General features: G+C 45.3%; 1 protein-coding gene across 1 annotated transcript; it reads left to right on the top strand.

Moving 5' to 3' along the window:
• Nucleotides 1-543: 543 nt before the first annotated feature.
• Nucleotides 544-26,369, top strand: RBL1 (RB transcriptional corepressor like 1). Its single transcript, XM_051633475.1, is given in 23 exon segments — nucleotides 544-680; nucleotides 793-926; nucleotides 1,873-2,073; nucleotides 3,682-3,746; nucleotides 3,839-3,967; nucleotides 4,082-4,242; nucleotides 4,908-4,957; nucleotides 6,599-6,785; nucleotides 8,553-8,719; nucleotides 10,622-10,734; nucleotides 11,396-11,499; nucleotides 12,042-12,179; nucleotides 12,975-13,139; nucleotides 13,234-13,369; nucleotides 15,294-15,560; nucleotides 15,985-16,163; nucleotides 17,779-17,960; nucleotides 19,368-19,434; nucleotides 20,491-20,575; nucleotides 22,489-22,652; nucleotides 23,552-23,605; nucleotides 23,607-23,717; nucleotides 23,958-26,369. Coding segments are annotated over 23 exon segments (3,159 nt in total). The 5' UTR covers nucleotides 544-551; the 3' UTR covers nucleotides 24,129-26,369.
• Nucleotides 26,370-27,022: the final 653 nt, after the last annotated feature.

Raw genomic sequence — 27,022 nt, 5'->3', positions numbered from 1 at the left:
GTAACCCCCGGAGCACCGCGGCAGGGCCACGGGGCGGGCCCGCGCATCCCGCGCATCCCGCACATCCCGCGCATCCCGCGCATCCCGCACATCCCGCGCATCCCGCGCATCCCGCGCATCCCGCACATCCCGCGCATCCCGCACATCCCGCACATCCCGCACATCCCGCCCATCCCTCAGCTTCCGCACATCCCTCAGATCCCGCCCATCCCGCAGATCCCTCAGATCTCGCACATCCCGCACATCCCTCAGATCCCGCACATCCCGCACATCCCGCACATCCCGCACATCCCGCACATCCCTCAGCTCCCGCACATCCCGCCCATCCCGCACATCCCGCACATCCCTCAGCTCCCGCCCATCCCGCCCATCCCGGCTGCGGGATCGATCCCGAGGCCCCCGCGGGAGGAGCGCCCGACCACGCCCCCTCATGGCCACGCCCCCTCATGGCCATGCCCCCTCCCGGCCACGCCCCCTCTCCGCACCGGAAGGGGCGGGCTCACTTCCGGCGCTCCCGTTTTGGCGCGCGGCGCGGCCCGGCCGGGCCCGCCATGTCCCGCCCGCCCGCCGAGCCCGGCGCCGCCATCGAGCGGCTCTGCCAGGAGCTCAACCTGGACGCGGCCAGCGCCGCCGAGGCGCTGCGGGACTTCACGGCGCTGCGGGGCACCTACAGCCTGGAGGTGAGGGGGGGGCGGGGGCGCGGGCCGGGCGGGGGGGGCGGCCTCGTCCCGCGGGTCCCGCTGCGGCCCCGCCCGGCCCGGCCCGGCCCTCCCGCCCGCTCCGTGCCCGCAGGGCGAGGCGCTGCACTGGCTGGCCTGCGCGCTCTACGTCGCCTGCCGCAAGAGCCTGGTGCCCACCGTGGGGAGCGGCCTGATGGAGGGGAACGGCGTCTCGCTGACCAGGATCCTGCGCTCCGCCAGGCTCAGGTGAGCTGCCCCGCGCTGCTAATTGCCCCGGTTAATTGCCGGCTGCTCCGGCGCAGCGCCCGTTCACTCAGCGCTAAAGCTGCTGGTTCAGGTACCCGCAGCCTTTCTCACGGCTCCGAGCGCTGCGAAATGCATGGCCCGAGGTAACGGGGTAAAAGCAATAAATCCTCTTTTGTTATAAATGGAAATAAGATGCAAATAGGTAATTTTCAACTTCAAGCTTTCAAAAAACCACCCACATGGGATCGGCAGTTGTTCCACCCACGCCAGCTGTTTCTTTTTCCCTTTGTAGTTAATTGCAACACAAACAAGAGCTCTGAACGGTCTGTTGTCAATCCAGAGGCAGCCCGTGCCCGCCTGGGGCTGTAGGGCAGGGCTGGGGGTGGCTGGGGGGACTGGCCCATCACATCCACCCTGAGGTGCCACGGGGGTCTCTGGGGGGGTCTCTGGCACGCAGCTTTGCTTGCCACAGTAGCTGTGACCCGAGAAGGCAGAACTCAGAATGTTCCTGCTTCCACCTGAGCTGCCTGGGGGGGTTGCCAGGGTAGTTACACCTACAGTTAACGGGGTTTTGTGGAGGTGACTTTGATAAGTGCAGACTCTTTGTGGTGTTGTTGCCTCTCCTGCCTCCCCGTGACACACACCAAGCTGTGCTCACTCTTTCCTTGCTACCCCTGCCCTGGCTGGTGCAGCTTTGCAGGCAGCCCTTAAGTAAAAGTAGTGTTTCCGTGCCTGTGCCTTAATGACAGTCAAGGAGAAAAAGTGATAAACAGCAAAAAGTTTATAATTTCAGTTTGGGTGTCTTATCAAAATAAGTGGTAAATGCATATATTGATCAGGTGGGTCACTAAGGAGTAAATATGTTGCATTTTGGCTTTACAAAAATCAGAATAAAGGAAGTTAATTAAAGCTACAAATAAAGCAGACTTTTTCTTTCTCTTTTAAGCCTAATTCAGTTTTTTAGCAAAATGAAGAAGTGGATGGACATGTCCAATCTGCCCCAGGAATTCCGAGAGCGAGTGGAGAGGCTGGAGAGAAACTTTGAAGTGTCAACTGTGATTTTCAAAAAGTTTGAACCAATATTCTTGGATATATTTCAAAACCCATATGAAGAAACTTCTAAACCACAGCGAAGCAGGAAGCAGAGGTACTTTGGGGGTTTAATGTGACTTTTCCCTGGAAAGGACTATACCTTATGCAGGTTTCATAGAATCACAGACTGGTTTGGGTTGGAAAGGACCTTAAATCTCATCCAGATCCAACCCCCTGCATGGGCAGGGACACCTCCCACCAGCCCAGGCTGCTCCAAGCCCCATCCAACCTGCCCTTCAACACTGCCAGGGATGGGGCAGCCACAGCTTCCCTGGGCAACCTGGGCCAGGGTCTCCCCACCCTCACACTCAAGAATTTCATCCTGATATCCAATCTCCACTCTTCCAGTTTTAAACCATCTCCCTCCCCTCCTCCCCCCGCCAATTCCTCCCTGCCCTTGTCCCAAGCCCCTCCCCAGCTTTCCTGGAGCCCCTTCAGGCACTGGAAGGTGCTCTAAGGTCTCCCTGGAGCCTTCTCTTCTCCAGGCTGAACACCCCAACTCTCCCAGCCTGTCTTTGCAGGAGAGATGCTCCAGCCCTCTCATCACCTTTGTGGCCAGGCTTATGAAAATTAAGATCATTATTTGTACTTTAACAATAGATGTAAAGCTCTGAGGTGACAGGGCCTCTCTGTGGTGACATGTAAATGGAAGAAAGTCACAGCTCTCATGTTTGGGAGTAACTTAGTGACTGGTGGTGCTGCTTCAAGATGCACACAGAACTTCTGCCTTAACCAAAGGATCTTGTCCATGTTTTCTGCTGACTGTGAGGTAGTTTGTATGAGAGGGTGACCTTAACAAGGGAGCTGCACTGGGTCTCTGCAGGGTGGTTTTGCTCACTCGTGTGTCCTCTTGATCTGAGGGGGATAACTGTTCTGGCAAAACACTCCAGCATAGCTACACATCTACAGGTAGAAAGGGAAGTTTGGCTGCTACAGCTTGTCATGGCTGGCAGGTAATGTGGGCAATTGCTGGGTTGTACTGGGAGGAGTTTTCTCAGGGCTCCTTCACTGGGCCAGTGTTTGTTAGTGTAACTGCAGCTTCAGCTTCTCTGTGGTTGTCTTCAGTGAGGTCTGCCCTGGTCTCCCAGCTCTGTGGGTTTGGATCTGAGCAGCCTGGCCTACTGGGAGGTGTCCCTGCCCATGCATGGGGTTGGATCTAGATGAGCTTTAAGGTCCCTTCCAACCCAAACCAGTTTGTGATTCTATGATTATCTCTTCTCCAAACATGATTCAGCAGATGAGCTGTAGTAGAAGATGTCGTTGCATATTTTGAAGGGATGACTTGAGTAAAATATTTAGGAATGATGGTTTCATCACTGGAATTTATGTTGCCCCTGGCACCTCCCCACCTGCAGCTGCAGGAGGGAATCCTGTTTGAGATGTGGCACCAGCAGAACGAGGTGTCTGGGGTGCCAGGCCAGGAGCAGCTGTTTGCTCAGAAGGTCAGGGATGCTGTGCAGAGCACACAGGCTGCTGTGCAGGGGCATTGCTGGTGAAAACTGAAACAAGGATGTGTAGCTTAGGTTGTGCCTTAGTGTGAATTGAGGGAGACAACAGCTCTGGCTGTTACTTGGAGCAAGGAAGCAGAATGAAATGCCTCCTGCAGAGCAAGCTGCAGCTCCCGGCAGCTGAGGACTGACCTCTCCCTTTTCCCGGCTGGCAGGCGGATGCCGTGTGGTGTCAGAGATCTCTTCAACTTCTGCTGGACTCTCTTTGTGTACACGAAGGGTAGGCTTGCTGTGTTCAGCTGCATGGTTTGTCTACATGCTGAGTTGTGAACTTCTGTTGTGTTGCTTGACATGATGTGCTGTCTCTTGAAGGTAATTTCCGTATGATTGGAGATGATTTAGTAAATTCCTATCATTTGCTTCTCTGCTGCTTGGACCTGATTTTTGCCAATGCCCTTTTGTGTCCAAATAGAAGAGATTTGCTAAATCCATCGTTTAAAGGTACAGTGAGGACAGATTTTTTAAAATCAGCTGAGCTTTATTGTCTTGTTTTCTGTTTAAATGAAGCTGAAGGTTTGCTGTCTTTTTTTCTTCTTTCCCCTGCCTTGTTCCCAGGCTTACCAGCAGACTGCCACACCACAGAGATCAAAGCCTCTGAAGATCCTCCTTGCATCATTGCCACACTATGTGAGCTGCATGATGGGCTTTTAGTAGAAGCAAAAGGAATAAAGGAACACTACTTTAAACCATACATTTCAAAATTATTTGATAGGAAGGTACATCTTACTAGTTTTAAGAATGCGTGGTAGTGCTCAGATGAATGAACTCGAGACTGTTTTAAGTCCTGCAGGGAAGTGTACTAGTTGGCAGGTGACCTTAGGCTGTCTCAGGTTTTCTTTGTATTTTAGCAGGAGCAGAATTTGCTCTCTCTTTTAATGATGTCTCCTGTAAGGTTCTCTGTGTTTTGGCTTTTTATGGCCACGGAGAATCTTTGCTTTCCATTCTTGGCAGTGGGAAATGGACTCGTGGACAACAATGTTGAGGCAAAAAAGTCATCTCATTGGAAAATCATTTTCTGGGGTAACTGTCTTGGTAGTGTGGGTGTTACTGCTTGGCTTGGAGTTGAGCAAAATGCTCTGGGAGGTTGAAGTTGCAGATGTACAAATTGTTCTGTCTCATTTTGATCCTGGAATTTTCTTCCAAGCTCTGTGGGATTTTCTGTTTAGTGGTTCATTAGGTCAGTCCCTGACCTGCCAATAGAACAGTCCTCATCTCTTTGCCTTGCTAATGGCATTGTAGTCCTTCATTCTAAGCAAAAAAATGTCCAGTTATGCTCCAAAATCCCATTTCCTTTTTGGCTAAAACCATCATGCCCTCACGCTGTTACAGTTGGCACAGTTTTTATTTTATTATGTAAATTATTTCTGCTTTTTATTCTTAGATCTTAAAAGGAGAATGTCTGTTGGATCTTAGCAATTTTACAGAAAATAAGTAAGTTGCAACTTACGTTTTTAAATCATGGGGTTTGGTTTAATTTCTGAAATACAGGCCTTTGAATGCTAAATCTCAAGTTTTCCTCTTCCTTTATCTTTCCATAACTAATGGCTTTTAATTATATGACAATCAAAGCTGCTGTTTGGCTGGAATGATTTCTGGATCTGAGATGTGTCAGATGTCAGGAGCTCAGCTGCAGAGTGTCTTCCTTAATACCAGCTTTTGTGGTGCTTGCCCTCATTTTGTGGCAGCTGGAATCTTTGAGTAATCTAATGGAAAGCAAAACTTGGGCTCTGAAGGTCACAGATGTGTTTCTATACACACTTCAGATATTATACCAGAGTAGGGAAGTCTTTAGATTCATTTATCAGTCTCCAGTTGAGTGCATTACTGTGAATGCACCAGAAATTTTCAGAAGGAAAAGAAGCAACAATTGCAAAACCACAAAAAAGTAGTAGCACGTTTCTGTGGGAGGGGAGTGTGGTTGGTTCAGAAACTTTTAACTCACTTCCGAAATCTAATTTAAATGCAGAATATGAAGAGAGGGGCTTTGTTGTGGTTCCCTTAATGGACTTTTTTTCCCTTTTCCAAAAATACTTAATTTGATTGTGCAAGGTGAGTTTCTAACTATTTGGTTTGCTTGGAAAATTATGAGCAAAGACTCAGTTGTTTAAAAAATGTAGATAACAGTCAAATTGAGACATAAAACAGTGTTGCTGTGACCAATTTGAAGCAGTGAACTTCTCTTAGTATTTCTACTTAAAAATTAATAGTATTACTTAAATAATATTGTCATGTGGAAGGATGGAAAAGTCTCTGTTCCTCTGCAGGTAGCTTGACATCTAAAGGGAACGTGGAAGCCTCTGTTTCCGTGTCCAAACTGTTTATAGACCTTTTTTCTAAAAGATGTGGGGAAGATGAACCTGTGATCCAGTCAGGTTTCCTGTGGGATCACTGGCACCATTAATATGTTGTGATGTTCCACTGATACACAAGCTTAAGTGGAAATGCTAAGACACTTTGCAGACAAAATGTGTTTCGTGTCACAATCATGTACAATGTGCAGGCAGGATTAGTGATGTGAGCTGGTTCTGGTTTTTATCCAGAAGTTTCATTCTGGTTCCCAACTCTTTAAATCTTTGCAACCTCTGGGAGATTAAATGCAGAGTTGGGTTTGCTGGAATAAAGAAAATGAAAGTGTTGGTTGGCATCATATGTCAGTGGTGATTTTAGAAATGGAATCCAGGCAACTAGCTCTTAAGTTCCTCTGTACCATTATGAGAATTATGGGTTACAAAGTGGCAAAAGCAGAAATCCAGGGTAGCTGCTTTAGTGCAACCACTGGTAATAGCTCTGGATGTGCAAAGATGTAACCTCTGCCTGGCTGAGTCCTTCCAAACTACTTTATTTGCAAGTGTGACAGAAGCAAAGTTGTTTTTTCCTCTTCTTACTGAGAGGCAAATGTTGGTGCTGACTGAGGAGGAAGAGGGGTCCCAGCAGCAGCTGCTGGAGGGAGCAGAGGAGGGTTTGCTCACAGCAGCACAGCTGCTGAAAGCAGGGAATGCTTCCATCACCTGTTCCTCCACTGGCACCTTCAGCAGTTTAACCTTTGGTATAAAACCTGGGCTTCTCTTCCAGTAAAGCACTGAACAGAGAGTATGAAGAGTATGTTCTGACAGTGGGTGACTTTGACGAGAGGGTTTTCCTGGGAGCTGACGCTGAAGAAGAGATCGGAACTCCTCGGAAGTTTCCTGCAGATGTGCCAGTGGGGAAAACAGCAGCCAGAGCTCATGTGGAGTGCCACCTTCAGCAGCATTTTGAAAAGGTGATTAATTTCTGGAAGTGTTCAAGGGCAGGTTGGATGGGGCTCTGAGCAACCTGATCTAGTGGGAGGTGTCCCTGCCCATGCAGGGGGGTGGGAACTAGATGGTTAAGGTCCCTTCCAACCCAAACTATTCCATGATTTAATGTGCTGCTCTCACTTCAAGTGTTCCTTCAAAGGCTTTCCATCCTTGTATGCTCTTTGAGTCACTGAGGTAACTTTGTATGTTATGAATTTCGTCTTGAGAGGAAGGTGCTGGATGCTGTCCTGCTAAGGAGAAATGATCAGGTCTTCTTTCCTGGGGAGTTTAGTCAGTAACTTCCTTAAACAACATGAGAGCACTTTGATGTGTGAAATAGTCTGGTTTTGTCCAAGAAAAATCAGTAAGTGGCTAAGACCTAAATACAAAGGTTTTGTTCAAACTTTATTTATACCCCATAAGAATACAATGAAACCTTTACACTGGATTTACAGACTGAAGCATAGGAGGTTCAAGATAAACTGGTAACAGAGCCCTGGGACAGGCTGCCCAGAGAGCTTGTGGGTTCTCCTTCTCCGGATATATTCCAAACACACCTGGATGTGTTCCTGTGGGATCTGCTGTCAGTGACCCTGTTCTGGCAAGGGGTTTGGACTAGATGATCTTCAGAGGTTCCTTCCAACCCTGACCACTCTGTGGCTGATTCAGTTTTTTTTGTTCCCAGTTTTTCCTTCGTTAGGACAGGAAAAGCCAACTTGTGCACTGTTCTATGGAAAATAATATTCAAGACATAAAACCCACCAAAGTCTAACTCTTCATTACAAAAAGCAGCCTATGAACAGAGTTAATGTTTCACTGTGTTTAAAAATGTAAACTATATTTTAATCTGATTGCCATGTGGGGAAAAAAACACTTGATTAATTAGTTTTTAAACTTTCATAAGGGAAAAAGATGATGCTGGCTGGGTAAAGGAGCCCTGTTTGATTGACATGCCAATTGAAAAATAAGAATACTTACAAGGTGCTGGTGTAAATGGATTATGCTGCTTAGCTTGTTCTCCCAAGTGTGTTTCATGTTCAGGCAAGTTAAACACAGGAGTTTGGAATGAGTTGGTCAGTGTTGAGGTTCAGTTTCTCTAGTATGATGACCTGACTGCTGTTCCCACGTGCTGACTGCAGGTGTGTCCTTTCCTCAATATTTGCTTTACATCTTCAAAATCTCATTGTTCTAATAATGCAAAACCAAATTGTTTATTGCATCACTTCCAGAAAGCAGGATACAAACAGGTGAGTGCAATCAACACAGCTCCATCTGCTTGAGAGTGCTACATCCTTCTTTGGATGAGGGGAGGCTCTAGGTCCACCAGGAGAGCATTTCCCAAAGAATGTCTTCCTGTGACTCTCTTCTGGGCAGCTCTGCCACATGCTCCTTGGGTGACCCAACTCATGCAGTGGAGGCTGTGAAGGGGAGCCTGTGCTTTCTCATTCTTGCTCTGGATTTTTCTAAATCCAACTGAGCTTAAAATATACAGGCTTTAAGATTTAAAGTCTCATTTTCCTGTATTTTATTTTTAAAAACATTGGAGTTCATTTTAGTCTGCCTGAAGATTTGTTCTCTTTTGTGTTTATGGAATAACTTTACTTTTTGGTCCTGAGATGACAGGTGTGGTGGCAGCCTTCAGGGACAGTGCTGATGGGGTGATCTCTGGGGTGATTCTGCAGGAGATGCTCCTTTCAATGGCATTTGAAATGGCTCTGTTGACTGATTTTATTTATTCCTTTATCTGACAGAAAAGGTCATTTGCACCTTCAACTCCTCTGACTGGAAGAAGGTACCTACGAGAAAAGGAAGCTGTCATCACTCCTGTTGCTTCAGCAACACAAAGTGTGAGCAGGTTGCAGAGTATTGTGGCTGGATTGAAAAATGCACCCAGTGAACAACTTATAGCTATTTTTCAGTAAGTTCTTCCACTGCAGCTGCTCATACAAAAAGAAACTCCTCTTTTCATGCTGGTGACTGTTTCCTTGATCAAATTTGACTTTTTTTTGGTGTGGTGCAGAATATTTTTGTGTTTCTATATTGTTTCTAGTTGACAAAACCCTTCTGCAGAAGATGAGATCATTTAGAAAACAGAAGTGTAGCTGAGCACACACCCCCACACACACTTGTCACCACCAGTTTTTGCTAATGTTAATTTAGCTGTTTGTCTGCCTGAAAGACAAAGTTGTTGGGTTTTTTAAAATTCATTTTAAACAAGTATGGCTCAATTAAAATATATGATAGCTGTGCTGGCAGAGTTCTTGGGGAAGAGGGAAGTGTTAAGAGTCAACAAACTCTAATCTTTGTCTTAAAGAGTTGAGATAAGACTAAAAGCAGCCAAAAGGCTCCCATTTCTCCTTCACACTGCTGCAGGATGTCTTGGCCTAACCTCACAGCACATGTAAGCCCAGCAGTGACCCAGACTGCTGCTGCTGCTGATCTCTTGCTTTGTAGCAGCCACCTTCTCCACTTCTGGGGTTGTTCTGGTGCCTGTTCCCTGAGCATGCTTCAGCTTATTGGCTTCTGCCCTGAGCTGTCATTCCTGTCCTAGGGCAGACATACCAGCAGGAGTTAGAGCATTCCTAGTCACAAGCCTCTCCCTCAGCCCTTATGGCTGCTGTATCATACTGGAAAATCATAAGAAGGTCTCCAGATAATTTTTGGTTGATCAGAATGGACACCTGGTTTTAGCATGTAACATTGGAAGTGCAAAAGTGATGTGGTTTTTTTTTAAAGCAACCTTCAAAAATGGGTGAAAAATATTACTCCTTGTTCTCATCTCTGGGATTACATACATTTTTGAAAGTTTTCCTAGCACTTGTTCTTAGAACCTCAGAAATGCTCAGCAAGATGCACTTCTGTTTGGAATGTTTGTTTTTTAAGGACTGTTTGATTGGATTTATATTACACAATTAAAACATGACTGTGTCTACAGTCTTTAGTGAAAACTGTGTTCAAATAATAACCCAGTGTCAAGAGATGTAAATACTGAAGCAGAGAATTGAGTGACCCTCTGATAAGAAATGTTTTGAGTACTTCTGTCATCTTGGACACGGGCTCAGGAAGCACTAGGATATGTCCTGGCTGCTTATGAGACATGGAAGGAACTGTGGGTTGGACTGTGTCATTTTCTATGCTTTTGAATATTTTCTTTGCTATTTTAATGCCTTGGAAACATAACTTTGGAGTTAATTAGAAGGCTTTGTTCAATGAAACCTCATTTTATTTCAGTGCTGGATTTCCTGAATGGTTGAGTGTCTTGGTTTGATGCTAGTCACAAATCGCTGTCCTCTAATAGAGGATTGCTGGAAAATCTGGGTGCTCAGAGCATCTCCAGACAGATTCTCTGGCCCCTTTTTATGGTAGTGACTGTGTGAAGTTCATCAGATCCTCACTGCCTTGCTGGTAAATAAGGTATTTTTGGAAAGATGCTGCTCCTTCACTTGCAAAGCTTCCCTGGACTCCCTCAGGTTGTACTCCTGGATGCCTTGGGTTGTCTGCTTGCCTGTTGCAGCATCTTTCCTATTACCTTGCTCCTAGCAGATACATTTTTCTCCCATGGGTGCTGCTGTAGCTTTTGCTTTCTGCTGCATTTGTTTCAAAATCCACTTAGCCTCTCTGAGGGAAGGAAAAGAGGAAAATGTGCTTCTGTGTATTTTATGTTTTCCTCTTGTAATGCAGGTTATTTATTGCCTGTTGAGGAGAGCTCAGCAACTAGTTTTTCTTTTTATTTGGGTGGGGCTTTTTTGTTTGTTGAGGGGTTTCTTTGAAAGTGGATATTTATTTATACAAACAAGGCTTTCTTTGTGTCCTGCTGCAGGTCCTGTGCACGCAGCCCCATGGAGAGCATCTTGAACAGGGTGAAGGAGATCGGGGAGACCTTCTGCCGCAGCTACACGCAGGCAACAGATGAGCAGCCAGGATCCCATATAGGTATGGATGTGACATTCATGGGAGGTTCCAAAATGCTAATCCAGGACAAATTAAATCCATGTATATGTTATTGTCTACATACTTCATACAGTGGAGTTGTTTTTCAAGTCAGAATATATTGAAGCAGAAAAGTGTGGCTGTTGAACAGAACATTAAGGATAATGGCTTTGTGCAGCCTGGTCTGGTGGGAGGTGTCCCTGTTCATAGCAGGGAGGTTGGGACCTGATGTTCTTTAAGGTCCCTTCCAACCTTAACCATTCTATGATGATAAAACTTTATTAGAGAGTAAAACTCAGGTTGCAGTTCAAACTGGGATAACAAAGAGCATTGAAACTATAGCAGCTCTTAACAAATATAGTAGACCTGCATTTTTCTTAGATCTAACATTTGAAGGGGACTGAATACAAATAGGAAAATCATTGTTGCAGGTGTCTGCAAAATTACATTGCTTTATTAAAACACATAATTTTTTAAAACTGTTATAGAATTTTATGCTCTTCCTGTGACTAGTGGATTTCTGAACATACGTTTTTGGTTTGCAGAGTCTGTACATACACACACATGCACTGTTTTGTTAAAGAAAGACAAGTACTGGTCAGTTTAGTGTAAGGCCATTTATACAAATGGCATTGGGCTTCATCTGTGTGGTTTTAAATTTCAGATTTTGCAGTAAACAGATTAAAATTGGCAGAGATATTGTACTACAAAATCTTGGAGACTATAATGGTGCAAGAAACACGAAGACTACATGGGAAGGATCTGACTGTAAGTAAAGAGCTGGCAGAAGAGAACAATTCTTGTAACCCTTTCTGAAAGGGTATCTTCAGACAGTTCCAGAACAGAGCAGTAAATCAGCATTGTTAGCATTAAAAAAGGAAATATATTGGAGGTGCTTAAATGTAGTCTTTACTGCTATTAAAGTGGTATAATTCTAGTATATCTAACAATCTGAATTTGTGCTGCCTTCTAGAATCATGTCTTTATGGACAAAGAAACTCAGTCTCTTCTTTACCCAGTTAACAGTACCAATGCTCCATGGCAGACAGCAAGGCATTTGCTCTGCTTTGGGGTTTGCCATGAGGAGGCCAAGTCATTTGGCCCAAGTATGAAAAACCTGGTGGTTTTGGCACGGTTAGTGTGTTCCAAGTCATTGCCATTCGCAGCTTCCCTGTCAGGAGATTGTGGAAGGTAGAAAAAAAAGCACTGGCTCTTCTCTCCAGCAATAAGTTAGGTAGTAGGAGTTGCACAGAATTCAAACTTCAGTTTCCCAAACCTCAGATCGTTGACATTTTCCATGCTCTCCTCAGGCTGTCTTGGAGCAGGACGTGTTTCACCGCTCCCTCCTGGCGTGCTGCTTGGAGATCGTGCTCTTTGCATACAGCTCACCTCGGACCTTCCCCTGGATCATTGAGGTGCTTGACCTCAGGCCATTCTATTTCTACAAGGTAAATCAACCCTGGCTTAGGACTGGGTCTCTGAAAAATGGCACGTTCCTGGGCATCAAGAAGGCAGGGACAAGCTGTGAGGGTGACAGAGCCCTGGGACAGGCTGCCCAGAGAGGTTGTGGAGTCTCCTTCTCAAGACCTGTCTGGATGCCTTTCTGAGTTATCTGCCCTAGTTTTGGTCCATCTTTGGGGCTTTAGAATAAGAGGATGAATGATATTCCTCCATCAGAAAGAAATAAACTGGATCTTGCATTAGAGTATAGGGTGGAGTGTGATATTTCAAGGGCCATTTCAACTCTTTCAGCCCTGATTTGAACATGTTGAGGGTTGTAAGCTTTTCTTAAATTCAGAGCAGTGGTTTTCAACCCTTTATGTTATGGACTCGTGTTAGAAAGGAAGAAAAGCTTAACTGCTGGGGTTCTGACATTGCCACCACTAGGGATGTTGCAGGTGCTGGGTGAGCCCTGCAGGTTCTGGGTGAACTCTGCCTGTGCTTGGTGCTCTCCTTCTGTACCTGCTCCATGATGCTGAGAGAGGGCCTTAAAAACCCTGGTAGTGGGTTCTGCATTGATGGGACACATGCTGTCCACTCCCAACTCCTGAATTGCCTTTGGGAAAGAGGGTTAAAAAAAGAGGGATCAGAAGGGGATTGGGGAAGATTAAGAGGTGAGAAAGAGGCTGGAGCATTCTATGTTGAAGGGAAGTTTGGAGTGGGATCCTGAAAGGAATAATGATTTGACAGTGTTACCTGTGAGCGATGTGACTTTGGTTTTGTGTCTGTCTTGTTGCTATCAGGTGATTGAAGTGCTGATTCGGTCTGAGGAGGGACTTTCCAGAGACATGGTGAAGCACCTCAACAGCATTGAGGAACAGATTCTGGAGAGTCTTGCCTGGACTCGGGACTCAGCTCTCTGGGTTGCTCTGCAGGCCTCTGAAAGCAAGGTCCCAACCTGTGAAGAAGTATGTCACCTGCTTTCCTTGTGTCAGGAAATTCATGTTCTTGTTTTTCACAGAAAACTGTTGTTACCTCAGACTGACATTTCTGATTTCTCAGGTGATATTTCCCAGTAATTTTGAAGCAAGCAATGGAGGAGGTGGGCTTGGGCATCTGCCCATGATGCCAGTGTCTCCTATCATTCATCCTCGAGTGAAGGAGGTTCGGACAGACCTTGGTGGCAGTTTGAGACGGGGTATGTTCACCATTTCTGATACATTTTGAATGTTTGAGTTTGAGGGGAAAGAACTTAGACTTCTTCAGCATTGCAGAAAGCAGTCTTGAATCTGAATGAAGCATTCGGAGTTGTGAGAAGCCTCTTAACTGATCAAGGGAAAGTGGAGCTGCACCCAGTCAGACCATTGCTGTGTCTTACTGGCAGCAGGTGCTGGTGATGATGCTTCACTTGTCTTGGTGCCTTACTCTCAAGTGGGTTGTTGATAGCTTTATTGTCCTTTGGTGTTCAGGTTTTTCCTGTTTGTTGGGGCATTTTTGTTCTCAGTGAGTTTGACTGGATTTTAGGTGACCTTTTCTAAAGTGTAAGCTCCTCTTTGCAGTCTCCAGCATTTTTGTTAGCACTCAACTACTGTTGCATTCACATTATTGTTTTTTTTCCTTCAGATCCCGGTCTCCCTGTCACTGCTTTTTTCCCCTCTAAGTCCACTGGTGGTTGCTACTGTCACCACTGCATTAAGCAATAACAGTGGGGTGTTTATTCCTCCTTCTTACAGAACTTCATCTTGCAGGAGGGGAGGACAGTACTTTGTCTGCAGTGTTCTTTCCTCTGGAGAACTGTCTTGGACTTTGCAGATTCCCAGCTCTCTCACACAATTGTCCCTTGAGGATGAAGAGGCAGTGCCACTGCTGCTTTTTTGTGCTTCCCTAGTCAGGAAGTGCAGCTTTGGTTGTATCCCAAACAATAGTCCATAAGTTCTGCACTATGGACTGACTGCTGTTGTGATGTGTCCTCTTTTTGTGTTTGTCTGGCAAATTGCAGTCTGCTTTGCAGACTTTTTGGGTTTTGGTGGGGTTTTTTTAAATACATACTAGGAAAGAGATGTGTGAGCAGTTGCTGTAGAAGTATGGGCAGTTGTTTGATGAAGGGAAAGCAACTTGGAGAGGGCTCTTACGTATGGGTGGAGCTGTGTGAGACTCTTGTATGTGAGTAGCTGGTACCAAACAATTCTCCCAACTTCAAATGGAGAATGGTGGTGATGGGAAATAGTTGTTTACCTTTGGAAGAAGGAAATCATCCTGGCAGAGGAAGAAGTTAGATCTCCAGTCAGTTGTACCTGGCCAGTTATCCAAAAAGGGTTCTGCTTCATGGGAAATAGGAAGCTGCTGTCACTGGCATCCTCCAGGTGGCTTGCAGGCTTCAGCAGAAATGCAGAAAGCCAGAGGAACAGAAGCCTGTAGATCAGTCTTGTGTTCTTTAGTACTTCAGTCTCACTGCTGGAGTGTTTGAAAGCAGCAGAAAAGCCTGAGAGGAACCAGGGATGGGTGAGAGTGGAGGCTTCTGACACGGGTTTAGAGAGACTTTAAAAGCCATAAAGTCCTAAGTCATAAAGAAGACAGCATAGCCAGGGCATGTGGTCAGTGCTCCTGAGGAGGAGTGTGTCCAGAGAACAGCACTTGCAAACACTGCTCATCTGCCAAGCAGGCTGGAGTAGTGTCTGTTATGCTGCTTGTTCCTTGGACTCTGCACATCAGCTTGGTTCCTCATGTCTTCATGTGCTGCCTGGTGGTGAAGCTGAGCTGGCTGCTGTGACTGCAGAATAAAAGGGGACAGGTAGAGCACTGTAAGTCTGCTCATAAACAGGCTGGGAAGCTGTGACAGAAGTCTGAGCTCAGCAACAATGGGGCTTGGAGCAACCTGGTCTGGTGGGAGGTGTCCCTGCCCATGCAGGGGGGTTGGATCTAGATGATCTTGAAGGTTCCTTCCCACTCAAAGCATTCTAGGATATCACCTGGCAACAGTGACCTGTGAGATCAGTTTTCAGCTAAAAGCAATTTATTGGACTCTGATTCTGTAGTTTGGAGGTTAGCTGTTTCTCCTCCTGTAGAGAAGTGTTGGGAACTGCTCCTCTTGAGGTTGTTTTTATGTCTCCTGTGCACACCAGACATGCAGCCCTTGTCACCGATCTCCGTTCACGAGCGCTACAGTTCTCCTGCAGCTGGCAGTGCCAAGAGGAGGCTCTTTGGAGATGACAGCCCCAAGGAGCTGCAAATGGAAAAAATCTTAACTGAAGGAACCAAGTTGACAATTGCTCCAGCATCAAGCATTGCTGCTGAAAATGTGTCCTTTTCTTCTGGCCAAACTGTACTGACCATGTCAACAGCGGCGGTGCCAGGAAGAACAGGACAGAAGGTTACTATCCCACTGCACGGTAGGGATTCTGCCCATTTTGTGTCTCTGCTAGATGTTCTGCTTGCTTAAAATCTGTATAGACCAACCTTGCACCTTGAACATGTAGCACTTTTTCATTTTGTTAAGAGCATGTGTCACTTTATAACAAAACAACAATCTGAAGTTGATACTGATCTCTCCTTCTGTGGAGACATCTGATGCCTGACAAGCATCCTGAGGAGAATCTTCCTTGTGAACAACATTGGGGAGTTCTTGTTTCTTCCAGTTTCACCTCCCCACAGATGAAGTGATGCTTTGGTTCTCACGAAAACAAAGAGGTTTTTTATCATCCAGTGCAGGATGAAATGTCTTTAGCGTGACCTGATTGTGCATGAATTTATGGATTGCAGTGTAACTGCAGCGTGAGGAGAGCAAACGGGTATTTCTGGATATATCATCTGCAGGTATTTCAAGTGACATGGGAGGGATCACCTTGATACCCATCTCCATGAGTCTGGGCCAGCCCTGCAAAGGGGAGGCTCAGGCTCCCACCACAGCCCCCCTGAGCCAGGCCCAGGAGGTGCAGCCACCACCAGCCAGCAAACCCAAGCGAACGGGATCCTTGGCACTGTTCTACAGGAAGGTCAGTGTCCCTGTTGGGCAGTCCTGCCTTGCTGCTCTCTGAGGCCACGCTGGAACTTGCCTCCTTGTGCAGTTTTCATGTCCTTTCAGTCCTCACAGACCTTTCCTTTGGCATGAGCAGTTTTTGTACACCTGGGAGAAGACAGGAAAAGGTGTTGTCAGGTGTTGCAGAGTATCCAGTTTTCCTCCTTCCTCTCCCCAAGATGCTTCTTTCTTTTTTTTTCCCTTTAATGAGCAGCTTCTCTAAATAACTCCATAAGAAACAGCTTTTTTACTTCTCTTGCCTGTTTCTGCTGCCTCAAACATTTGCAGGGGTTGGATATAGCAGAGGTGAGATTGTTCTCCTGTGTCTTCCTCACTCAAAACTGTTTTGGATCCTGCATCTGGAGATTCTCATTTGCAATTGCCTGAGGTCTCCCCAGTGGTGCTGGTCATGCTGCTGTGAGGCCTCAGAAAGCAATGACAAATAAGATGCTATCTAAAAGTTTTTGGAAAGAAGAAACTTCTTCTTTCCTTCGCTTTTTCAGTGAAGGATTTAAGGGGTAAGTTAAGAACTGGGTGTGCTTCAGAGAAACTTCAGATGACTTGTTTCTGGTTGCTTCAATTTCCAGTGTGGAATGTGTGAGAGGAGGCAGGGCTAACTTGCCTAAATGCCTGCAAAGAATATGCCCAAATTAACCTCTCAAAAATATTTTTGCTATTATTTTCTTAATAGAGAAGCTCTTTTCAGAAGTTTTCCCCTTTTAGGGCGTCTGTGTTGTAAACCTAAAGAATTGTGCATTGAACAGTCTTTAAGGTAGATGTTAATACAGAAAGTAATTCCTGGAAACACTTGTAAACCACATCGTGTGTCTGAATGTTTCAGTGTTTAATTTTGATTGTGTCAGTCTGTGTCTCTCTCAGGATGGACTAAGAATTCCATTCTCTCTCTGAGGATGGATTAGGCAGCTGCCAGGCAGGAATTTGAACTGCATTTTGGAAGCTATACTCCCAGCTGGGGAATACTTCAGCTCTAGCCATGTATTCGACCAGCAATGTGGCAGGCAACATACTGCTCTTAGTTAGGAAGGAGAACTAAAATCTTCACTTAAATTTGTCTTTAAATTTTTACCTCCCATTTCCATTGTTCATCATATTCAAAGTTACAGTTTTTCCCTACTTCCCTTTCTTGTTCCTCTTCAGTGCAGCAAGTGAAAACAAGATGAACTCTGCCTTACAGCATAAAGAGTGTGCCCAGTTACTATCCCTGGAGCTAGAACTTCTGGAACCAAACAGAAGGCTGATGTTGCACTTGATAGTTCCTTCAGGTTTTGAGACAGATTTTTAGTAATGAAAAATTTAAAAAAAGGATCTGACCCTTCTTTGTGCTGGTTGGCAGTGTCCATTGTACTGAGTGAGTGACAGGGTATAGAAGCTGAAGTCACACTGTTCTTACGTGGATTTCCTGTTGGCGTCTGAACAGGGCTGGCAGCTTAGCCTTGCAAGTCATTGTCTTGGGCAGAGGGGGGAGGTTTTGCAGAGGCAAACTATTCAAAGAGAACTCCTCTACTCTGAGGACTGTCAGTTTGGCAGGTGAGGGGAAGCTGGTTGGGCTCCAGTGCTGTCTCTCTCTTCAGGTTTACCACCTGGCCAGCGTGCGCTTGCGTGACCTGTGCCTGAAGCTGGACGTCTCCACCGACCTGCGCAGGAAGATCTGGACCTGCTTTGAATTCACATTGGTTCATTGTGCTGATCTCATGAAGGACAGACACCTGGACCAGCTCCTCCTTTGTGCTTTCTACATCATGGCAAAGGTAACCTGTGGTTGTAAGAAACTTGGGCAGTTTTATGTCAACTCACACTGTAAATTGTGTTTGCAGTTTATAATTTGATTGCTTCATTCCTGACCTGTTACTGGAGGGAAAGAAAAGTCCTTCCAAGAAGTGGATGAAGCCCCACCACATTTTTTGCTTGCTCTCTTCCTGAACTCATTCATGACAAGCATTCAGCATAGACAAAGTAGTGTGTGGTCCCAATGCCCCACATCTGTTTTCTGTCCTGTTTGCCATCTTCCTGATCTGTGTTATCTGAACTGGCAGCACCCTTATGGTTACAGAATGATGCAGGTGCCAATATCTGCAGGAGCTCACAACCTTATGGATGGATGGAAAGTTGCTATTCCACAAAAATTCTCTTAGCTTTTGAAGATTCAGGTTGAGGGATGGAGCTGGTTGCCTGTTACTCCAAATTCTTAATTTCTCATTCAATTTGCCAGCCTTGATTTAAGGTGTTGTTAAGTTGGATTAGGAAACTGGAATATAGGTTGGAGTCAAACTGAAGAGCTGATGGTTACAGTGGCCATCAAGTTTGATTTGGACACAAATTCAGGAAAGTGTAGCTAAAACCAGGCTCCTGGAAACCTTTGGGATGGATTACCTTCTTGAGGAAGACAAAGAGGAGCACTATCTGTGGAGGGAAGGGGATGCTCAGATTGTGACAACCTGTGCTCCTACTACCTGTAGCCTAGCTTAAGCTTATTTGACACTAATACTAATGGCTGCAGAAAAGCAAAACCATTGAACAGTCAGTGCTGTGGGTTTCATTATGTAGGTTGTCACTTCTTTTTTTGTTCAAGTCTGCTGAGGACTGTCTCCAGTGTGGTGTTAGACCTGGAAATTCAGCCAGCAACCTTGATAGATTCTCTCCTGACTTGTATTACAAAAATAGTAGCTCATCTGCTATTAAAATTAGAGATGCTTGGCTGAAAAAGTGTCCTTTAACAAATGAACTATTTTGAAATACTAAAGAGAGCTGAAATTGCACATGTGCATGTGCCTGCCTGCTGTTTTGTTCAGAATTTCTGCACTTTCTGTTTAGAAATGTTCATGGGTCCAGTTCTCAAATTCACAGATGCATTTTTGACTTAATGATATTTCCCTTCTCTGATTTTTATGTCACTAGAAGTTGAGAAAGGAATAATTCTCAGTCATCGTAAGCAACAAAAGGCTTTAGTAGCTAAGAAACAAGGAATTTCTGAATAAGAAAAATCCTTGTTTTTTCACATTCTCATCACCAGAACTAAGTATCACTATGAATACCTAATTTTAAAACTAACAAAAAAAGCTGTATGGAGGGAAGCTAATTGAACAAACTGGACGTGAGTAGCCCCTAGCCCCACCTTACTGCTTGCACTTGGTCTTCAATAGCCTTTTCTTTTCCAGGTAACCAAAGAGGAAAGATCTTTTCAGGACATCATGAAAAGTTACAGAAATCAGCCACAAGCAAACAGCCATGTGAGTCAACAGGGTCTTCTTCCCTAAAGCACAGATGGAGGTGGCTTTTGTAATCATAGAATCACAGAATGGTCACGATTAGAAGGGACCTCTGAAGATCATCAAGTCCAACCCCCCTGCCAGAGCAGGACCAAAAAAAGCCAACTAGGGCAGGTCACTCAGAAAGGCATCCAGGCAGGTCTTGAGAAGGAGACTCCACAACCTCCCTGGGCAGCCTGTCTCAGGCCTCTGTCACCCTCACAGGAAAGAAGTTCTTCCTCATGTTGAGATGGAACTTCCTGGGCTCCAGTTTGAATCCATTGCCCCTCGTCCTGTCCCACGGCACAAGTGACAAGAGCTTGTCCTGCCTTCTTGCTGCCCTCATGGATTGATAGACATTCATTAGATCCCCCCTCAGTCTTCTCTTCTCTAGATGGAAGATCCCCAGGTCTCTCAGCCTTTCCTCATCAGACAGATGTTCCAGTCCCTTCACCATCCTTGTAGCCTCCCTTGGACTCTCTCCAGTAGATCCCTGTCCTTGAACTGGGAGCCCAGAACGGGACACAACGCTCCAAGTGAGGTATCACCAGGGCCGAGTAGAGGCCCTTGACCTGCTGGAGACCCAAGATACCATTGGCCTTTTTGGCCACAAGGGCACATTGTTGTCCCATGGATAACTTGTTGCCTGCCAGGACTTCAAGGTCCTTCTCCATGGAGCTGCTCTCTAGCAGATCACCTCCTGGCCTGTCCTGGTGCATTTTGTTGTTCCTCCCAGGTGCAGGACTCTGCATTAGCTCTTGTCGAACCTCATGAGGTTCCTCTTTGCCCAGCTCTCCAGCCTGTCCAGATCTCACTGAATGGCTGCACAGCCTTCAGGTGCATCAGCCAGTCCTCCCAGCTTGGTGTCATCACACTTGCTGAGAAGACACTGTCCTGTCATCAAGGTTATTTTATGCTGATGAGGGAAAAGTCAAATCCCCTTCAGTGTTATGTTCATTCTTATTCAGATGGGATTCCATCTAGTCCTCTAACTTCCTTGCTTTCCTTGACAACAGTGTTTTTCCTCCATGTCTGTAGGTTTATAGGAGTGTCCTGTTGAGAAATGGTTCTGCCAACATCCCCTTGGACAAAAATGCCAATGAAGACGTGGAGATGACAGAAGGTAGGAACAGCCAAATCATCTCTTGTCTTTAAAAATGTACTTGAAGGCTTTTAAAGAACTGAAGTGTCAAGTACTAAGGAGAAGTGAAATAGCTTTTACAGTTTTAAATGTATTTTTAAAAATAATTGTATTGTTGAAAAAGAAAACATTGTCAGTAGTGTTCCCAGGTGTTAGATACAGGAAGTACACTTTGTAGTTGGAAAAAATGTTTCCTTTTGTTTCCTTAAATGTGGTTGCTGAGGTTGAAGTGGTTCCTTCATTTGTCAGTGATGCTGTAGTTCTTCCTGGACAGCAGCACTGGTTGACAGAGAAAGATACAGTACCAAGAATATTATGACAGGGTTTTTTTTCTTAATATCAGCTGGGCTTAATATCTTAATATCTATCTTAATATTATCTGAAGGATTAAAAAGGGAGAATTTGTTTCAGAAAATAAAAATGGTGACTTTCTAAGAGCACAGTTTTCCTATATTCAGGTTTCTTTTAAATAGTTGATGTTTACTTTGCTCCAAGTTAGAGGGGAAAAGGGATGAGAGTAGTATTTGAGAAAAGCATTAAAATGGTGCCATGGCTGATTCTGGTGGGGTGTCAGGGAGCTGAGAGATCACAGGCCCATGTATGAACCCATGAGCAGGGCAGATCTGCAGCCAGGACACAAGGAGAAACGTAGAACATACTCCATGTGGTAAATTCCCACTATGGGTGGGATTCAAGTGCTTTTTAAGAGCCTTTTGGTGATTGGGGTTCCAGGAAAGTGCTGGTCTGCAGGCTCAGCATCCACAGCTCCGTAGTTCTTGGATGTCAGAGAGCGTCCAAAGTGGCAGTGAGTGTTTTGTCAGACAAATGTACTTGGTTCCAAAGTTTTTCAGTTGTTTTTCCTGCCAGACTTTTTCTTCAGTTAATAAACTCATGTCTCCTTTATCTAGTATTAACTCCTGCTCTTTTGACAGCAGATTGCAGGACCCTGTGCTTGTGTTGTGGCACAAGGCAGACATACTGAGGAGTGACATGGTATCAGCTGCAGCTTTTGGTGTTTGCCTGCAGAGCAGTAATTGCAAGAGGCTTTTCTGTGTTGCCCTCTTTTGCTTGGCAGAAAACAGTGCAAAGGATGGAGCACAGAAGCTTGTGTTCAGTAGTGGTGCAGCTAAATTAGGGGAGAGGGAACATTACCAGTAGCAGACCTGCTGTGCGGCTGCAGCAAAGATGTTTTCCAAGAACATCCAAACAAGATGTTTTCCACTGAACAGCCATTCCCTGGGATGCCTGAACAAATGGTGTTATGGCCTCAACTCATTGAGTTGAGTATGAAGCTGTTCTCTGCCAGCTGATCACTGAAAACCTTCATAGAAGCTAAAAGCTGGGAGCTGTCAGACTGTTTAAAACCTAGTTTTAAAAGCAGAAAAGGGTTCTGTACCAGTCCTGAAAATAACCATGGGGAAAAGCGGCCAATTGTGCTACAATGTAGACACTTAACAGGTTGTCCAGAGAAGCTGTGGCTGCCCCATCCCTAGGAAGTGTTCAAGGTCAGACTGGATGGGGCTTGGAGCAACCTGGGCTGGTGGGAGGTGTCCCTGCCCATGCAGGGGGGTTGGAGCTGGGTGATCTTTAAGGCTGTTTTCCAAGTCAAACCATTCTATGAATTTTTTGCTCCAACTCTCTCCAGGTTTGGAATAAAGAATGTTGGCCTTTTGAGCCATGCCCCCTGGCCTGCTAGCAGCAATCTGTAGCTCCTCCTAACATCCATAACCACCTACCACACACCCTGCTCCTGTCTGAAGCATATTTCTTTAATTCATCTCACTAATTAGTCCCTCTATGGACAGGTTCTTGTCAGCTGGATAGTAAGCTTGAGTCTGAAGCTCCCAGTTTGCTGATACTGTGTTTCTGAAATCTGAACTCTGTCTTGTTGTCAGACTCCTCTGTGAAAACTGGCAGCTCCCCAGGACGACCCACAGAGCACTCCAGCGAGTTGGGATCAGAGGAGAGAGGAGATCTCATTAAATTTTACAACGCAGTCTATGTAGGAAGAGTAAAATCATTTGCACTGAAGTATGATATCACAAACCAGGATTATGTAGTAAGTAAAAGACTTTGGAATTTTGCTCTATCTAATAATCAGAGTAATTTTTTCTGACTGTTAAACATGTTGGTAATTTTATTCTGTTATCCACCTGGTGTGCTTACAAAAGTCAAACAGTTGTAGGTGATGGTATGAGGACTTGCTTTAACAGCCTTTCAAGAGGACAAATGCAGATGCAGTTCAGTTTACAGCCCTGGTTTCAGCTTCTTTACGTTGCTGCAGCACCCAGTTGCTCAAATGCCTGTGGAGCAGCTGCGCAACACACCTGGGAAATGAGTTGGTTGTGTTGTTTGGTGGGTATTTGACCTGTTGTTTAACTGTTATGGGATAAAATCTTCCAAAGAAGATGCCAAGTTGCTGGAGCGTGTCCAGAGGAGCTACCAACCTGGGGAAAGGTCTGGAGAACAAGTCCTGTGAGGAGAAGCTGGAGAACTGGGATTGTTTAGTTAGAAGAAGAGGAAGCTGAGGGGAGACCTCATGGCTCTCTACAACTGCCTGAAAGGAGGTTTTAGGGAGGTGGGGGTTGGGCTCTTCTCCCAAGTGAGTAATGACAGGACAAGAGGAAATGGCCTCAGGTTGCAGCAGGGGAGGTTAGCCTGGATATTAGAAAGAATGTTTTTACCAAAATAGTGGTTGAACACTGGAACAGGCTGCTCAGGGAGGTGGTGGAGTCACAATCCCTGGAAGTGTTCAGAAGAACACTTAGGGACATGATTTAAGCACTGGATGGGTAGATTAGGTTATGGTTGGTGGATTTAGGTTATGGTGGGACTTGATCATCTTTAAGGTCCTTTCCAACCAGGACGATTCTATGATTCTGTCATTTTCTTCTGTGAAGTTCCTGCTCTTGAATATCTTCTGATTTAGTTCCTGTCCAAATGTGTCCTGTCGTGCAGATGGAAGCACCTCCCTTGTCCCCGTTCCCCAGCATCAGGCAGCAGCCGCTCTCCCCCCCGGCGCGTCTCGCAGCAGCACTCGCTCTACGTCTCCCCTCACAAGAACGGGGCCTGCCTGACCCCTCGGACTGCCCTGCTCTACAAATTCAGTGGGAGCCCTTCCAAGGTAGGAAGGAGAAAGGTTGAAAAGGTTATTAGAGTGTTAATTCATCTCCTAACCAGGTTCTCGCGCACTGAGGTGTTGTTGAACTGGTGTCAGTTTGTGGGGGAGGGTAGAATTCTTTAGGTAGAATCCATCTCTTGCTTGGCAAAGAGGTTCATGACCTTTTGTGCTCAGGTAACTAAACACCAGAGCTGGTTTGAAATGGAGTCATAGCAACTCATCAATTTTTTCTCTTGATGGCAGAGTTTGAAAGACATCAACAATATGATAAAACAAGGTGAACACAGGAGTAAGAAACGAGCAATAACAATTGACAGTGACACTGAATCCCCTACAAAGAGACTCTGCCAGGAAAATGATGATGTTCTGCTCAAACGTCTCCAGGATGTTGTCAGTGAAAGAGCAAATCATTGAAGCTGCTGCTTTTCTGTGGGACCTGAGAGCTGGGGAGCTGGGTGCAGCTGTTGTGCTGTTGATTTCTGGTTCTTGTACACAGACAACTGCCAAGTTTCTTCAAGATGGAACTCGTACCTGACTTCTACAGGATGCAAAAAGCAGGAGTTAAGTAGTAAGTGCCAGAGGATGGGAGGTGATGGTGATCTCCATTTCCAAAGCTCATTGTGCTGTAAGTTACTCTACTGGAGCTCTTTCAGCAAAGGAGTGTTCTGTAGAAAGCAATGTTGGATGTTCTCAAGCCTTATTGAGAGCATCATGAGTTCTGAGTGTAACTCAGCTTCTAGTAATACTGGTTTTATTGTTGGAATAACATTGATAAGGAAATTGTTGAAGTCAGTTAAGTTTCCTCAAGCTTTTTGTATTTGGGGAAGAAGCTTTAAAAGTGCCTTATTTTTAAAGAATTTATGCATTGTTTTACTGTGGAAGTAACTGGAGTGGAGAACAAATTGATCATTGAGCCTCAGGAGGAGCTGAGCAGTCTTGAACTGTATGATTTGTGCCATGTTCCATCTCCTGTCAGAACTTCAGCAGAAGTGGATGGTATGATGTGGATCAGGCAACTTTTGCAATAACAAAGCAATAATCAACAAGTACAAATAGAGGTGGACACTGGCTGGACACTGACTCCTGAGTGAGTCTGAGTTACCTTTCCCTGGAGCCAGTGAATGCTTCTGTGGAGCTGCTCCCTCCCTATTGGAAGCCTGAGAGCAGCCCTGCTGGAGAAGCTGCTCATATGTGCTGAAGCTGTGATGAAGTGGTGTGTGAAGTACCAGTTGGGTGCAGCTGAGGAACAGCTGAGCTTTGGCCATCTTACAGCTGCTCAGCTGCACAAATTCATTTAACAAATTGTTATCTCTTCATTTCATTTTTTCCTGAAGATCTTAGCCTCTTGTGTAGCATCTACACTGAATGTAAGCCCATCAGATAAGGCATGTTTGTATATATGTTTGGGGGTTTTTTATAGCTATTAAAGGTCTGGATTCATTGGAAAGGTTTAAATTCCAGCAACCAATTCTTGGAACTAAGTTTTTTTTTACACTGAGGGATTTGATATGGTTATTTTGCCAAAATAGAGAAAGTCAAGGTTAATTCATTACTGTAAATCAGTAGCTTGATCTTATTTCATAATTGCATTTAAGATTAGAGCCATAGGGAAACTTCTCAGCACTGTTTTTTTTCAGGTTTTGTGTATATGGAACTGAAAAGCAAAACAAAAGGAATGATGACATAGGACTTGTTTTTGGAGCTCTGTTCCCTTCATTGGTTGGTGTGTTCAGAATGTGCTGCAGGATCTGCTGGGCCTCAGCTCCAGGGAAGGGCAGGAATATGCTCTCAATCAGGCTCAGCTGATGAGCCTGGCCAGCAATGATGGAGCAGGAATGTATTTAACAATGTAGGTTAAATTGGTGGACCCTACTCAGCAGTGAGTAGAAAGTTTACAAGCTCTGTAATTTGGTTTTGAATTATTAATCACTTTTTTTTAAATTATTTTTTTAACTTTCTAAATAAAGGTGCTTGTTTCTGAAAGGTTTGACTGTAGAGAGCTGGGGATGAGGAGATGGCTGTGCCAGGCACTGGATTTCATGTAGGTTATTCTGTTCATTTCATTTTCTTCAATTTTTAATATTTGTCTTCAGATCTTGAGCTAAAAAGTACAAGAGAAAGAACTTCATGCCTTGATCTACTCATCAGTGCTGTGGCAGCCCTCACTCTGCAGTGTTTGTGCTCCAGGCTCTAAATGGCTCTGGTGCTTGAGGGGGGGAAATGGGGAATCTTGATTTCCCTTTGGGCAGGGGGGGATTTGCAACCTTCCTGGGTGGGAAACAGGATCAGGCTTAACAGTGTCAGGCTCAGCAATACTGTGTGAGGAAGGTTTGGTTGGTTTGGTTTGAATTCAGCAGCATCTGCAGAGCTCCCCTGGCTGCTCAGCAGTGACAGTGTTCTCCAAAACTAGAAACCTGGTCCTGAAATCCTTAGTAGTTGTCATTCCCTGTAGGACTTTTTCATCAGAACAATGAATGTGTTACAACTGGCTGGAGTTCAGGTTTTTCCACCTTTTTAGGTGATGATAGGAAAAATATTTGTGGACTCTTTGGTCAGCTGAAGCAACAGCTTCTATGACATTCTGTTACGGTTTCAAAGTGCCTTCATATGTAAATATGTATTTTATAATAAACAATTTAAAAGTGGTTTAACCCATGTTGTTGTGTCTCCTGTGGTCTTGCTGTGGTCGTTCATGAAGCAGTGCCTTCTGTCTCAAAGACCTTAATAAATTTTGTGCTCCTTCTAATTTCTTTGGGATTTTTTTTTTCCAGTTTAAACTCAGCATCTTTCCAGTGATCTGTCTGAAATGTTCTCCCTAGGTTTCTGCACCATGTTGGGGTCAGCAGTTCCTGGCAGGAGAAGATGAGTAATTAATGACAGGAGCTTTCAACTAGATTTGAAGGGGGCAGGAGGTAAAAGCAGGTTCACTGGAGATAAGCCTGGGGGGGACACACCAGTGCTGATGGGACTGAGCTAGTGAGGTTCTTCAGTCTGGTGACTTAGGGGAGGTATTATTGATGGGTTAGAAACCACTGAAGAACCTGAGAATTACCAGGTGGGAATTAGGGCTCCTCCTCTCAGAAAGGGGACAGGACCATTAGCCCAACTGAAGGGCATCTACAGCAACATGGACAGCATGGACAAGAAGCAGGAGGAGCTTGGTGCAGCAGGAAAACTGCTGGAGTTGCCCTCACAGAAACAGTGGAAGGATGTGGACAGCTGGAGTGCTGCAATGGATGGCTGCAAACTCCTCAGAATGGGCAAGGCAAGAGGGATGGTGGGGTGGCTCTGAATGTTTAGAGGCTGTT

This window comes from Apus apus, chromosome 15, assembly GCF_020740795.1.
Source record: "Apus apus isolate bApuApu2 chromosome 15, bApuApu2.pri.cur, whole genome shotgun sequence".
Lineage (NCBI taxonomy): Eukaryota > Metazoa > Chordata > Aves > Apodiformes > Apodidae > Apus > Apus apus.
This window is presented reverse-complemented; position numbering and strand designations above follow the sequence as displayed.